A 16,723-nucleotide genomic window follows, 5' to 3' on the forward strand; every position below is an offset into this window, starting at 1 on the left:
GCTCCCCCTGCTTGTACTCTCCCTTTCTCTCTCTGACAAATAAATAAATTAAATCTCAAAAAAAAAAAAAAAAAAAAAAGACTGAGTGTAATAATAATGATTGCTTATATTTATAGATTATTCATTACTGAGGCAATGTCTTGTGTTTTCTATTCTTTATCTTTTTTATTTTTTTAAGATTTTACTTAATTACTAGAGAGAGAAAGAGAGCACAAGCAGAGGGAGTGGCAGGCAGTGGGAGAGGGAGAAGCAGACTCTGTGCTGAGTAGGGAGGGAGCCCAATGTGGGGCTTGATCCCAGGACCCTGGGATTATAACGAACTGAAGGCAGATGCTTAACCGATGAACTACCCACACACCCCTATTCTTTATCTTATTTGGTTTTTACCTGTAGTCCTATCAATTAAGGGTATTCTTATTATCCTCCTAATAATAAATATATATTATTATTCAATATATCTATTGAATATATGTATTGAATATATATATTCAATAAATATATTATTATTCAATTTTCAGATGAGGAAACTGAGTCTCAGAGAGATTAAGGACTTGTCCAAAGCCACAAAGCAAGTTAGAGTGGAGCCTGTGTTCAGAGTTACTAGTGCCTAACTCTGCAGCAAAGGAAGATTATAGGATTTTGTAGGTATCTGTTCTCCTGTTTTAATTATGACAGTCAAATCAGAATTAGCACATTTTTTTTTAAAGATTTTATTTATTTATTTGACAGAGAGAGAGATCACAGGTAGGCAGAGAGGCAGGGAGAGAGAGAGGAGGGGAAGCAGGCTCCCTGCTGAGCAGGGAGTCTGATGCAGGGCTCCATTCCAGGACCCTGAGATCACGACCTGAGCAGAAGGCAGAGGCTTAACCCACTGAGCCACCCAGGCACCCAGAATTAGCACATTCTTGAATCTCCATTTTATCATGAAATAAAGGATGAAAATGCTCAAAGTTAAATATATATTTGCCAGGATGGGTCAGAATTACTGACTTTTAACACTGACTCTATATTGCAGGAGCTTTCTCCCCACTTTTATACAAACTTTTGAGATGAATATTATTTTGTATTTTCCTGAACTGTTGGAATCATTGAAAGGTTAGGATCTAACACCTTGGTCTCAAACATAAAGAGGAGAAAGAGTGCTGCTGTTGGCTGCAAAATTTCTGCCATTGTGTATCTCTATAGACTGTGGTGGTCAGCACTAGGGTGGGGGTGGGGGATTGGAAAGAAGGGGTGGCTGGATACAGATAACCAGATTTATGTACCAGTAGATCTTGTTCTACTTGGTGGGGACTGCTGTTCTTCAGAGTGATTGTGCTAAGTAACCAGAGACATATTTATTATCGGTTGGAGAAAGCATTAGTGTTGAAGCATATTCTTGCATGATTACACTGAATGTACTATTTAATGAATCTTGAGTCAGATTAAAATATTTAAAAACACCTGAATCACTGGTATTGGTAACATGAAGGGGAAAATGTATTTGTCACCTGTGCTTGTGGCTTAGATTTAGCATGTTTGCTAATCATTTGTGAAATGACTTGCTAATATGAATATTACTGACTTCTTACATATTATGACTTCTTTTTGGAATTTGGTGCTTATCCAGGCACTTGGTTCTTGGCCCAAGAGTGCAGTTAGTATACAAAGTCAGTAATATATTTAATCATTGCTACTGATTCTTCTGATGATCTTAAAGGAACTACTTAACTCTGCAACTTTTTACACATATGTGTAGTGAGGATAGCAGCTCATAGCAGTGCCATAGGGATTATTTTGTGTGAACATTTGGGAGAAACCAGGTGCCTATTATGTATTTTATATTTTTGTTTATAAAAATTTATTGCGGTAGGATGATATATTGGGAAGAGGCAAAAAGATAATTTCTGTCCATGTTGCTGACTTGCTGAGTGGCCACGTGCTCTGAGGGGCTTCATTACTCCACACCTGTAAGTTTCCCCTTCCGACTCCTCAAAGGCTTGGTGTTCAACTTGTCTACAGCAACTTCCAGATGGGCCATGAGCTGATCCGTTCAGTATTAATGTTTATTATTGGATGCATTTTCATTGTTGGCAGATATTAGTCATTTAACTTATGATGTTAATAAAAAACAGATTTCCCCTCGTTAGTGTCTTAAACCAAATAATCTCTCCATTAATTAATTATATGTTGGCTTACAGTGTCTGTTGCCTCAACCCCCAAATCTTAGAGAAGCAACACTCCATCTAAATTAGTTTGCTTGAAATTTGGTTTAGAAAATGGTATGAAACATTGGTCTTAAGGAAATGTGTTTAGATTATAATATAAACATATTTTACAAATGTTGACAAAATCTAAGAACTCTTCAGTGTGCCTGGGGAATGATATGAACTTTTTAAAAGCACAGTTCTCTAAGCTTTGTAGGAAGTGGCTATTTTTTAATGCAGTTAATTTTCTTGATAGTAATAATAACATATATAAGGTACTTTATAGTTAGAAAGTGCTTGCACAGAGATTATCGTATTTGATTTTAAAGTATCCCTGAGACCTAGGTATGGAAAATATCATTATCTTTGTTTCACATATATGAGATAACTGAGAAGATAAGTGACTGGGGCCAGTTATGAACAGATAGTTCGGAGCAAACTTGGGATGTTGACCTAGACCTTCCTTTATCTCTAAACTCTGTGCTTTTGTCACTATTATCTAAAACTTACAAAATACATTCATTTAAACCTTGCATAAATCTTAAAAAGTGCGTGACTTTTATTGAAATTCCATAACATGCTAGATATTTCACTTATGGTATATTATTTAGCTCTTAAAGGGGCCCCAAGAGAATAATTTCCCCCCATTTTATCAAATGAGAAAAATTGGGCCTCAGAGACATTTGTCACACATAAGAGCAGATCCAAATTCAAATTTAGGTTTCTCTGACTCCAACACCTGTCTTGTTTCTACGAAACAAAATATTGTTGCTTTCTCTAGTATGTGCCCAACAGATAAATTGACTAATGGTTTCCTAGTTTTCCATTTGGCTTGTGGACTATTAGATAAAGAACCTTGTTCTACTCTATACCTTTTTTATTATAGGGTGGGTGAAGTGATTTTTTTTTTTCCCCAAAGATGTCTTTGATTTGGTTACATCTTAATTCATTAAGAAGTCTGGATTAAAAATCTGCCATTTTCTCATTTTCTCCCTGTCATTCAGCCTTTTTGGTCTTATCTTCTCTTCACAAAACAAAAAATTTTGAATTATGCAGTCCAGATTTCTTACATCTCTAATACTCTGTTTACCTCAGAAAGTTAAGATTGGCAAAAAGGAGCGGAATCTGTTAATCTTTTTTTACAAATCTCTTTATTTTTCCAAGTTTGGTAACAACAATGTATTTCCCAGCAATGAAAGGTACAAAAATAGAGAGCGAGAGAGATTCTCTGACCCTAAGTGTGTATATGTGTTTATAGACATTGTTTATTAACTGGGAAGGCATGTGGTGGGACCTTCTGTTTTAAAGATCATCAATTCATTTTGCTAAGCAGGAGCAAAAACAAGCACATTCTTTTAGTAATGTAGTGTGTAGAAGTCAGCTATGTCAGATTTCATTGCTGATATTTAAGGAAAAAATCCTCTTGGTAATTTCAGTAAATAGAAAGTTTTAATCCTTTATTGCTAAAATAAGAAATGTTTTATATGGAGTTTCCATCAATTATGATCATTTCTTTTTTAAATTTAATTTAATTATTTTATTTTTTTAAAGATTATTTATTTATTTAACAGAGACACAGTGAAAGAGGGAACACCAGCAGGGAGGATGGGAGAGGGAGAAGCAGGCTTCCTGCTGAGCGGGGAGCCTGATACAGGGCTTGATCCCAGGACTCTGGGATCATGACCGGAGCTGAAGGCAGATGCTTAGCACCTGAGCCACCAAGGCACTCCAGTTATTTATTTTGTAATAAATTTGAGTAAGATGAACTATGTATCTAGTTCTACTTAATTAGCTTCTTTTTGGTCAGTAAAGTATGTGCTCTTTTCTCATAAAAGAAGAATCGCACAGTATATTTAAGTTAGGGTTTCAGTTTCTATTAAAAGGTCACTGATTTCTATTTGAAATTATAAAGACATTATTAAGTATTATGTAACAGTTTTCTCCTCTTCCATCATAAGGTCACAAATTGAAAAATCACCTTACTGACTTTATAATTCAAGATATATTTATTTGTAATGGTAGCAGAATTTAAATTTTATTAGTCTGTGTATATGTTCTGATTTTTTTATAGCCGTCTGACAGAAATTCCTAAGCAGACTTCCTTAAAAATTATTAATATCTGCCTTTCAAAAACTTCTGAACCTGAGGACAGTTTTTCCCTGGGGCTTATGCTATTAAAGTTTTTTTACTTTGAGCTGTTGACATTGTGTGTAGCATGTGAAAGCAGAGAACTTGGCAGTGGGGAGGACAAATCTGAGTCCTGAGTAAACTTCAGGTTTTCTTTTCAGAATGATTGTTTCCATATATTTTATAATGATTTATTCCAGTAATGTCCTAATTGGATTACAGGGAATGTAAACTATCATATTTTAATCTCCCTCTTTTGCAATGGAAGGTATAGATGGGCAAAAATAAGCCATCCGACAGAATTTTCATTTGACTTGCCATCATTTTTCTCTAATGGAATTCCAAAAAGCTAGATGTGGCATTTACAAAGAATACTTTTGCAATTGGCTGGTTCAACACAGAGATAAGAAGAGGTCAGAAGGCATGTAAAGGAAACAGGAAGAACACTGAGGATGTGTATGCATGTGTACCTTCATCAAGCTCTTTAGTCATCATTTATAGAACACTGACAATGACCCCAGCATCAGTAAGATGTTAGAAACATAATGACAGGTGTGCTAAGTGTATGACACAGATATTTCGAAGGTGTTATAGGATCACAGAAGAAGGTAAGTATCTGAAAGTCAACATCGGGTAAAGGAGGTGACCCTTAGGTTGAGTCTAGAAGAATACTTCCCAGATAGATGGAACACTTTATATAGAAGCATAGAGGTAGGTTAGAGAATTGTAGGTAATTCTAGTAAAGCTACACCTAAGGATACATTTAAGTAAGCGTCCATAGGAGAAGCCACAGGGGTAAGGAATGCCTTAATCATAAATGTTTTTGTTGAAAGGGCTGGGGATCTACTGAAATAACTTAAGCAAGCTTTGAAAGACAAAATGGTAGATGAAACCATATTGAGGACTAGAATACAGTTTGGGAATTAAACGGATATTTTAGAAAGTTCTCTCTGAAGAGTTGAGGATAGAGAACTGTTGGGGAGTTAATTACAATAATCTAAGCCTTCCATAATTAAAATCAAAACAGATTGGCAATGTAAAGGAAGGAGAGAGTGTATAGGTTCCAGGAATATTTCGATGATAGTCTCTACTGTTAATGGCTTGGTGGGTTTGAGGAGAGAGGGAGAGAAGGACATAGGATGGTTTCCAGTTTCTGTTTTTGACAACTGGCTGGATGATTAAACAAAGACAAATGCTGGGGGAAAAGCAGATATTGGGTAAAGAGAGAAAAAGGAAGAATTAATTAAGACTTCCAATTTTGGATACTTACCTAGTCGGTAAGGTAAGAAACAAGAAACCAACTAAAGTATCAGGTTGTGACAAGTACTAAAAACAAGCTATGATGATAGACGATAACTGTGGGAGACCATTTCTGCAGAGATTGCTCAGAAAAGGTTTGCCTGAGGAGCTCAGCCTTGAAGGTAAGAATTGCTGGAAAAACAGAGGAAACAGCAAGTGAAAAGGCTTGGAAAGGGCTTGGACTGTGGAACAGGAAAGAGTCCACGGTAGCTGGAACATAATTTGTTAGGAAGAGAGCAGTGTGACTGACATGGGTTGGAATGAAAAGAAATCCGGAGTTTATATAAATGAAGCTATTTGCCTTACCCACTGAACAGGAGAAGGCTAAGAAAATGGCACAGGGGCAGGTTTCCATATTAGGTAGTGGGTAGGATTGTGAAGGAATCTGATTATTTCAGGATGGTACGAGGTGAGACAATTGTATTCAATTTAAAGGTTGTTTAAGGATTGAGGGAATGTGTGGAGTAGTCAGGTCCAAGAGTGGGAAAGCACACTAATGAGCGAATTAGAGTAGGATTGATATTTGGACAGTGTGCCTGGTAGGCTCTGTGCTTGTATGTTTAAAGTGTAATTTTCTCTACCCACTCAGAGCTTCATGGGAGCAGGTTGAGAGAATGAAAATGTTGAACAAAAGTGAAACTAATCCCCATTTTACAGATGAGGAAAATGAAACTCAGAAAAGTTAAGACTTGTCTAGAGTCCTGAAAGTAGCATATGTAGGATTTCAGCCCTGATCTTTCTGCTTCCTGAGTACGGGGGCTATAGAGTATAGTACTCAGCCTCCCGTAGGATCTGCCTATTGTATTAAAACACTAAAATGAGCTCTGACCTTGTTAGCCATCAAGCCATTTGTGTAGAATTACGAAAGGAATCCACTGCTTCCCACTGCATGTTAGAAGGAAGTGCATCAGTTCTTTAGGGAGAAAAAAATTTATTGGCACTAAATTCGGAGAGGAATTTAGCATGCAATTTCTTCTGTGCAGTGTATTAAATAGCATAATGAAATATAGTCAATTGCAATTTTGCAAAAGTTACAGCAAGAAATATCTGTTAACCCTTGAGAAGGGCAGCATCATAAATCATAGTACAGAAAAGGCAATTCTGCAGGGAAGGAAACTAAAATAGTTCAAGTATATTGCTTTTTGGTCATCTGACTTGATGTAGAAAACCCAGAAGAATGACGGTTTATTGGTTTTAACTTTAATTTTGACAGGAACTGGCCATTGTCCAGTCTGAGACCAAACTCTCTGGTGAGAGAGAGCCCAAAGAGTCTGTGTTTTGTTTTGTTGATGGAAGCAAGATTCATATTCTTTAGCTATTAGATTTTCAGGAAACAGCATTGACATTTGGTTATTAAAATTAAGCATCTGACTGGAGTTCTTGCTGAACAGAGAAGCCATCTTCCTAGCAGAGTGGAATGTTAGTGTGTACATGGAAAGGGCCAAACATTTCAGAAAGCCATTTTGGAATATGGTAAACCAAGCAGATGCATTTGCTCTCTCTCTCTCCCTCTCAAGGACCCAGTGATCGATCATAAAGATACTTGCATAAAGAATGAACCAGTGATGGTGGTGAAAATAACAGAGGGTACCATTGGAATAGCAAAGATTTTGACGCAGTTCTCAAAGACACTACATAGATATGATTGTTTTGATGCATAAACTGGAGTAGAGAAAAACTGCAGCATGTAACACAAATAGAAAAGGTTTTTGGTACAACTCTCAGAGACTTCAACTTGGAATTTCCAAGTATAGAAATCAGGAATGATGGAGCAATAATTTGGGTAGCTGGGCCTACTAGCTCATTTTCTTTTCTCTGTGAATTTGGAGTAACTTCCTATAATACTTGCTCCAACTGCTTTCTAAACATAATAGATTCTTGACCTAGTTAGGTCCCATGGTACAAGGGTTTGGCATTGGAAGGTGGAACAGAGCCTGGCTCTGGACTTTTACAATTGACCTAGAGGGAAAACATGAAAGGGCCGCTCTACTTAGAAGTGAAATGCCTAAGAGTAACACAATCCCAAAGTGAAGTTCTCCTTACTTGACAGTTGTGGTGATTCCAGCATGGCATATATACTTGGAAGGAAAGCCCAATTGTCAATAGGACCTACCTGCTTACACTGAGCTGGCATTTGGGAATAATGCCTTTCATGTAAATAAATCTTTATAGCTTCAAAAGATACCTACACTAGTTGCCTGTACTAATCAGTTTAATTGCTTGTCCATGGATTTTATTTGTTTATTTGACAGAGAGAGAGAGAGAGAGCCACATACTTGGAAAGCAGGGAGAGCCATAGGCAGAGGCAGAGGGAGAAGCAGACCCCCTGTTGAGCAGGGAGTCTGGCTCAAGGCTCCATCCCAGGACCTCAGATTATGATCTGAGCCAAAGGCAGAGGCTTAACCAGCTGAGCTGAGCCACTCAGGCACCCCCGTTCATGGATTTGAAGGGAAAACCAAGGGTCATCATATATTAGAGGAAAACAGTATGAACTAGCCCAAGTTGCACAAACAGAATAGCAGACCCAAAAGGAGCAGAAAATAGAATCCGATTCAACTTCTAGCATCTGCCTAGGATGTAAAAAGGTAGAAGGAACTTCATTTCCACCCTGACAACAAGAGAAAGCTGGGTAATGTACAAACTCAACTTTTCTTGAATCTAAAGAACTAAGATTACAAGTCAACCAAGGAGCCTGATACATAAGAAAAGATGAGACAGGATATGAAGGCTGACTCAGTAGTGGCAGAGCACAGGGGGGAGTTGGGCCACTGTCTAAGAAGGCAAAATAATTTAGTCATAATTTTTAACAAATTGCTAACCACTAAATCCGCACACCTGTAAGACTATATAACAACTAGAAGGCAGTTCACACCTGTGTATAGTTTATTCTGTGTGAATCTACACTGGATATTCACAAGAAAGACTGGAGACAGGATAGAAGATGTAGAAAGCCTCCCTTGGTGTGGTATAGGTCTAGGGGGATGGGAGTGGATACTGTTGTTAGAAAGCACAACTCTTCTCTAAGAACGAAAGCATTAAGCCTCTGGAGGAGGAGCTGTTAAGCCCTGCAATCCCGTGGGCATAGGTAAAGGACTGGAGGAAAAAAAAAGAAAACATTGCCCTTAAGGGTAGGGCAGTAACCTTGTTGCACCTGGACTGTTAGAAACCTTCTATCCCTGGGGGAAGGACAGTATCACTGAGAAAGCCCTACCTGATACCTAAGGGACACAGGGTCTGTTTAACTCAAACAAGATGAAAGAAAAACTCTGCTCTCCTCCCCAACCAGGCTGGAGAGCCACCACAGTGTGCCACCTGAGGAATGAGTTGCTCTTGTTTCAGTGCGGGTTTACATGGAATACCCAAATCTGAGTGTGGAACAGGTTCCCTGAGAAAAAGCCTCCCGCAGATCATCTTCACCACCATCACCACCTCCAGTAAGGGGGAGTTAGAGGAAATTTGAAGAAGGTGTTACACTGAAGGTAACAACAAAACAGCAACCACAAAACTCAAACGCAGCCCAGTTCCTAATTGTATTGACTCAATTCCCATAACAGCAGAAGATGCATGCTCTTTTCTTGCTCTATTGTCCTGTGTTCTCTGTTGCACATGATAGTGAGTATTCAATCAAAATTTTTGAGACATGGAAGAGCAAAAATGAAAAAAAAAAAACATCATTATCTCTCCCCCCACCCAATACCACCAACAAAATGTTATTGAGAAGAAATTAACTCAGAAGAAGAAAAAACCTCAGCAGTGACTCAGATGTTGGAACTACCAGAGAGTTTAAAATAACTACGATTAATGTGCTTCAGGCTTTTGTGGCAAGGTGGATAACAAGCATGACTAGGTAGTAAATTTCAGCTGAGAGATATAAACTATAAAATATACAAGTCTAATGGATATGCTGTAAAGAAAGAACACAGTAACAGAGGTGGAGAATGCCTTTGACAGACTTTTCAGTAAATGTGATACAACTAGGAAAAGAATATGTGAACTCGAATATAAATCAATAGAAATTACCCAAACTGAAGTGCAAAGAGACTTAGACAAATCTAAGATAATTCATTACCACCAGTCCTATATTTTACGAAATGTTCAAAGAAATTCTTGGGGCACCTAGGTGGCACAATTGGTTAAGCTTCTGACTCGGTTTCAGCTCAGGTCATAATCTCAGGGTCATGAGATTGAGCCTCAAGTCAGGCTCTGTGCTCAGTGCGCAGTCTACTTGAGATTCTCTTTCTCCCTCTGCCCCTCCCATTCTCATTCTCTCCTCTCTCTCTCTGAAATAAATAAATATATCTTAAAAAAATAAAAAGAAAAGGAAAAAGAAAAAAAATTCTTCAGCAGCAGGAAAATGATACAGACAGAAACTTGGCTCTACACACAAAAAATGAGATATCCAGAAATGGTTTAAGATATTATAAACACATTTTTTCTTATTTATAATTATGAAAGACTATTTTCTAATGCAAAAATAGCAATGTTTTGGAATTTAAAACGTGTAAAGTAAAATGTGTGAGGAATGTGAACAGTGGGAAAAGGAAGAAGTGGGAGTATGGTACTTACAGTTTTTTTAATATTCTACATGAAGTAGTATAATAGTATTTGAAGTTGGACTTGTTTATTGATTATATACTGTAAACTCTGGGGCAACCACTAAAAATTTAAAATGGAGGTAAGATAGCCAGTAGTGAAGAAAGAGGGAATGGTAAAAAATATTCAATCCAAAAGCATAAAAAAAGATAAAGGAGCAAAGAATAGGTGGAACATACAGAAAACAACTAGCAAAATGGTAGATTTTAAGCTAAACATCAATTATATTAAGTGTAAGCAGTCTAAATATCTCAGTTGAAACACTGAGATTGTTCAGATTTTATATTTAAAAATGACCCAACTAAAATGGGTATCTCTAAGATATCTAATATATCTCTAAGAAACCCATTTTTAATATAAAGGTAGATTGATTGATGAAAGGCAAAAGAATAGGAATAGTATATCATGCAAATATGAATTAAAAGAAGGCCAAAGTGGCTGTATTAATAATAGACAAAGATTTCAGAACAATGAAAATTACCTGTGATAAAGACAGATTTTAAAAACATTGTGGTGGAAGAGTCAGTCACAAAAAGACATAATAATTCTAAATATGTATAACAAAGCTTCACAGTATATAGGTAGTAAAAATTGATAAAACAAAGAAGAAATAGCCAAATCTATGTTTATAGCTGGAAACCACAACACTTATCTCTCACTAGTTCATAGAAAAAGTGAAGACAAAATTAGTAAGGAGAAAAGACTTTAACAATACTACTAACTAACTTTACCTGATTAAGACTGGACCACCCCAATGCACACCAGCAGAATATACCTTTTTTCATGTGTACATGGAACATTCAGTTAGGCCATAGTTGTTATCCCAAGTACGAAAGAGTCAAATGATGTATAATACGGTCTCTGACTAAAAGAAAGAAACTAGAAATCACTGATAGCTACCTGGAAAATTTCAAATATTTGATAATTGTTCAACACATACATGGGGTGGATGGTGGAGGTTGTCAACTGAATGTCATCTGAAATCATGGAGGGTGAATATTTGGGGAGGACCTATACTGTGGCTAAAAAAGATAAGTGGTGTTTCTTGATTATGTTCTGTTTGGGGGGCAAAGTTAACAACGTATGGATCATTTAAATACAGTTGAGAGAGGAGAGAAATATGTTGATAAAATTGCTTAGGTTGGTGATGCAACATGGGGGCTTAGGTGGGTAGGAGAAGAATGAATGAAACAAGATGGGATTGGGAGGGAGACAAACCATAAGTGACTCTTAATCTCACAAAACAAACTGAGGGTTGCTGGGGGGAGGGGGGTTGGGAGAAGTGGGGTGGGGTTATGGACATTGGGGAGGGTGTGTGCTTTGGTGAGTGCTGTGAAGTGTGTAAACCTGGCGATTCACAGACCTGTACCCCTGGGGATAAAAATATATGTTTATAAAAAATAAAAAAAAATTTTTTTAAATTGCTTAGGTTGGTGAATTTATGCGGAGGTGTAACTGTATTATGGTCAGTAATGTACTTCTTGTTCCTTCCTGCAGGAGATGTGCAGACTAGTTGAAGGCCCCCTTTCCTATTGGATTGTGGTTTATGAAACTAATCCCCTTTGTGAGATCCAGAGATTAGTGTGTCTGGATCTAAGACTGTTTTACTGTGCCTCAATATTTCTGGTGTTATCAGGTCTGGATTGTCAAGGATAGAAGATGCTCTCATTTCTTAGAATAGGAAGACGTAAAAGGACTTTATGATCACATAAATGGAAATGTGGGTTACAAAAGTTGATATAAATACAACAATCAGGCATATAAACAAATACAAATCTCTGTGTAGAGCTAAAGCAAACACTTAAAGGAAATTAAATGTTCCGTAATGGGATTGGGATATGGGGTATCAGTTAAAATGTGGAATATTCTTATAATTCACATCCATGGAATTGAATTTTACACAGCCATTAAACATTACAACTCAGACTATCTGTCAACATGTAAAAATGCTTATGACATAATATGGAAAAATCAGAATATACATTTCCTACACACTGGTATTGTAGCTAACACTACTTATATTTATGAACTAATAATAAGTAGTCAAAATGCAAGTAATTTTTCCTGTTCTACTTTTTATACTTTCAGAAATGTTGTATAGTTTCTGTAGGTGAGAAGAAATTAACCACTTTTTTAGAAAATCAACTTCATTTTTCAGAGCAGTTTTAGGTTCATAACAAAATTGTGCTGAAGTTGTAAAGATTTGCCATATATTGCAAACTCCCACACTTGCATAGCCTCCCCCCATTAGCAACATCCCTCACCAGAAAGGTCTATTTATTCAATTGATGAACCTTCAGTGAATAAGCAGGAACACCTAGAGTCCACAGCAACTTTCTTTTAAAACGAAGTTGTCTGAATTTTGAAATCTCATCAGGGTTTCTTGGTCAGCAATCCAGAAATCTGGAGGCAGAGACTCTTATTCTTTGATTCCTGCTAGAGGCCAGACTTGTGTCAAATTGAACAAGTAGGGAGGTTTTTTCCAGTGAACCCTCCAGAAGACCTCTATACCCAGCTTACTTTGCCTCTGAATCTATTCACGGTTAGGGGATGAGCTCTGCCTTTTTGGTTGTTGGGAAGCAGTCCTATCTGCAGTATTACATCGGGAATTGTTTCCCTCTGTTTCTAGGAAGTGCGTTTTCAGCTGAGCACCTCAAGCTTCAACTCCAGAAAGAATCACTGAATGAATTGAGGAAGGAGTGTACTGCGAAAAGGTAAACGTGGCCCTGAGAATAATGGTTAAGAGTGTTGGGTTTGCTTTGAGGATGGGATTTGGAAAAGTAGCATTCTTTGAAAGCTGCTGGTATTAACCTACATTCCGCACATGTCGGTGCCACATTAATTTATTCAACGAATATTTATGCAGCATCTACTCAGTAATGTAGCCATTACAAGAGTTCCTAGTGTATAGTCATAATCAGAAACATGAACATTGTTTTTCTAATGTTTAAGGCCACAGCACCATGACTTAATGTCTGAATCTTCTCCTCTTCCCATCTTCTACGATAGAGTAGCTTATTTCCTTCAGTCATTTCTTCAGACTTACTCCTGTTTAGTATTAGTCCATTGGGATTACTGCCACAGCTTCTAGCTTATCTAACATCAGTCTGTCTTTCCAGTTCATCCTCTCCCCTTTTTTATTTTTATTTTTTTGTGATTTTATTTATTTATTCGTGAGAGAGAGAGAGTGGGCACATGAGCAGGTGGAGAGGCAGAGGGAGAGGGAGAAGCATTGAACAGGAAGCCTGTTGCGGGGCTTGATCCCAGAACCCTGTGATCATGATCTGAGCTGAAGCCAGCCGCTTAACGGACCAAGCTACCCAGGCACCTCAGACCTCTCCTGTTAAAATACGAGGTTTACCATATTTTTTTCTCCTCTTAAGAAGTCATGGTGATTATTTTGCTTAATTTTCAAATAACCTTCAATAAATTAGCACTATACAACTATAGCTAATTTCAGTCCTCCACAGCATTCAGTTAACAGATGCTAATAGTTTTTCTTCTTATTTTTTTCCAGCACATGCTTAATTTGATGCCACCTCTGTTCTTTTGCTCATGTTTACTCACTTTTTCTGGAAAGCCATCTCATTCTACATTTTTCTTCAAGAAACCTTAGCAGTTGAGCATTCAAGAATGTTAGACCTGGAAAGAACCATGGAGATCATCTGGTCTGATCTTCTCAATTTGCAGATAGGAAGGCAAGGCTCTGGGAAGTTACTTTGTCCTGATCACAAGGAAAACAGGACTAGATCCCTTTAGGTCTTTAGAACTCCTTGTGTTTCCTACTACTTTTACATTCCACTGTGACCTATAGTTTTTCTGCATCCCTCTTTTTCTTAAATCGTTAACACAGTTGAGCAGGTTAATTTATCCTATAGATGTTTTATCTCTTGGTCTTATGTCTTTAGTTCAAGAGAAGAGGTACATCTCTTACCACAACTTACTGTTTGTTCTTTTTATTCTTTTATTTTCTGAATATGGCAGCAGGCTATTTTTTGAGGTAGCTATGAGTGAGAAAGAGAAGACTTCCTTAAAAGAATCAGAAATCACATTGGCCTCAGATTAAATGAGACCCTAGTCTGCTTACTGAGTGTCTCTAAATTTTGTATCCTTGTTTGTAAAATGGGTGTAATGATATCAACCTAATTGAGTTTTAATGATTAAAGCCATTTATAAAGCTCCTGACATAGAGTGTTAGGTGTTTGGTCAATGATTATTTTTACCCTTTCCATCTCTTAGCATGGTATTAGACACACACAATAGGCGTCTATATTTTATCTTGATTTATGCTATTTAGAGACAGGTCAGGAGTCATGTTAGCTATTATTCTTGACTACTGTGTTTCTGTGGCCTACTGCAGGCCATTTAATCTTCCTCCACATCAGTTATGTGGAAATAAATGTTAACAAGCATGAAAACTTTTTTGTTGTTGTTTTTTTAACAAATTTGCTTTTTATCTTTCTTCATCAGGGAACTCTTTCTGAAGACTAATGCTCAGTTGACAATTCGTTGCAGGCAATTACTATCTGAACTTTCCTACATTTATCCTATTGATTTGGTAAGTTTCAATTTTTCTGGAAAGAAAAACATTTTTTTTAAAGATGGTTTCTGTTTGAAATGTTTTCACAATGAAAAAACTCATTTCACAGCATAAAACCTTCTAGTCCCATCCATCTTGTTGCAAATGGCAAGATTTCATTTCTTTTGATGGCTGCATAATATTCTATTATATATATATATACCACATCCTCTTTCTCCATGGGGGTAGGGAAGGAAAAAATGAAACAAGATGGGATCAGGAGAGAGAAAAACCACAAGAGACTCTTAATTTCACAAAACAAACTGAGGATTGCTTGAGGGGAGGGGAGGTCTGTGGAGAGGATGGTTGGGTTATGGACATTGGGGAGGGTATGTCATATGGTGAGTGCTGTGAAGTGTGTAAGCCTGACGAATTCACAGACCTGTACCCCTGGGACAAGTAATATATTATATGTTAATAAAAATAATTAATAAAAAAAGAGGAAAAATTATTTTAAAAAGGAAATAATAATAAACTCATTGCTCCAGTCTTAATCACATGCTCTGTCATGATTCATTCAGAAGCTAATATCTGTTTAAAAAGTGGGTGCATGTTAGGTTCCACCATTTGTTTTTTTTTTTTATCAGTTTGGTGGTGGAATGCACTCAACTTCATCTGAAAGAATGCCAAATAACTTCTGATCTCTTTAAGATCTTTTTTACTCAGCTAGATTATCAACTACCATCAATTCTGACATACATGCAGAATTGTATATGTACTGCTTTAAAAATATAACTGATAATTAATTTGTATTAGTACTCCTTGGGAAATTCCTGGGGTAACGGTCAGGATGTGAAGTTTTTGAAACTAGTTTCTTAAAGTAAATTTGAAAAATAAAACTTCACTAAAATTAAAATGATAAGAATTCTTTTTTAGAGAGCCAGATCACTAAATTTGAAGGTTTTATTTTCTTTTTAATGAAAAACGATTTAAAAGACTAATTTTCTGAGAGGAAAGCTAATGGGATTTTAGGTTGCTCACAGAATCTTGTTAATTCCACTTAAAAATCTTCATTTATAACTATGAATTGATCAAGGAATATTTTTGTAATAAAAATATTACATGGCTTTTTGCTTGGACATGATGTTTTAAATGTTTATATTGAAAATTTCAAGTATATACAAATGTACAGATAGTAGTATAATGAATTATTATATACTCGTCACCCAGCTTCAACAATATTATCATTATGATAATATTTTGAGTGTAGGACAATATTGTCTTTGAGTTAACACTGACCTACTGAATTCTTCGAGATATGACTTAGGGTTTCTTTGCTTTACATGGAAAAAATTAATTTCTTTGGTTATATTCACAGAATGAGCATAAGGATTACTTTGTATGTGGTGTCAAGTTGCCCAATTCTGAGGACTTCCAAGGTATTTTATTTCTTTTTGCATCTAATGATTTATATAATAACTGGGTATATTTCAGAGAAAAATAGAGATTTCTTGAAGTGTTGGTTGCCTAGCACTTTATCCAGAGGGCTTTTGGACCTTCTGTCCCTTCCCAGCTGAAAGAACATAGTCAGATTCTCTGATGGGAGATGTAAGAGAATATTTAATTCTAATCATGGGGAAAAACTATTAAGTTGTCTATTTGAAATTTAAAGGAAAATCGTTTTAAGTGAGCTTTAAAAAAATTAGACAGTTTCTTAAGAATACAAATAATCACTCTATCCTTTTGGTTTGATTTTCCTGAAAAATTTGTCTCTGGGAGCAGGAGAATAACAAACACTAATCTGTTCTGTTGTTATTTAGAAAATAACATTTCTGGTAACATGAAACCACTACCATGGTTTCAACATTTATACTGTCATTTTTGTCCTCTTCCAGTAAGAAAAAATGACATTAAAGATATTACAGGCTATGGTTCTTAGTAATTGCTATATTTAAAGTATTTTAATTTTCCTAATCTCTTTACCAGGAGGCCAAAGAAA

General features: G+C 36.5%; 1 protein-coding gene across 5 annotated transcripts in view; it reads left to right on the plus strand.

Annotated features, from left to right (window-relative positions):
- UVRAG (UV radiation resistance associated) overlaps positions 1-16,723 on the plus strand; it is a 301,403-nt gene that overhangs the window by 157,213 nt on the left and 127,467 nt on the right. For all 5 annotated transcript variants that reach the window (XM_059411138.1, XM_059411155.1, XM_059411145.1 and 2 more), the window contains 3 exons: positions 12,835-12,919; positions 14,676-14,763; positions 16,103-16,163. In XM_059411138.1, the coding sequence (XP_059267121.1) occupies positions 12,835-12,919; positions 14,676-14,763; positions 16,103-16,163 (234 nt within the window). The remainder of the gene's footprint in view (positions 1-12,834; positions 12,920-14,675; positions 14,764-16,102; positions 16,164-16,723) is intronic.

This window comes from Mustela nigripes, chromosome 1, assembly GCF_022355385.1.
Source record: "Mustela nigripes isolate SB6536 chromosome 1, MUSNIG.SB6536, whole genome shotgun sequence".
NCBI classification, from domain to species: domain Eukaryota; kingdom Metazoa; phylum Chordata; class Mammalia; order Carnivora; family Mustelidae; genus Mustela; species Mustela nigripes.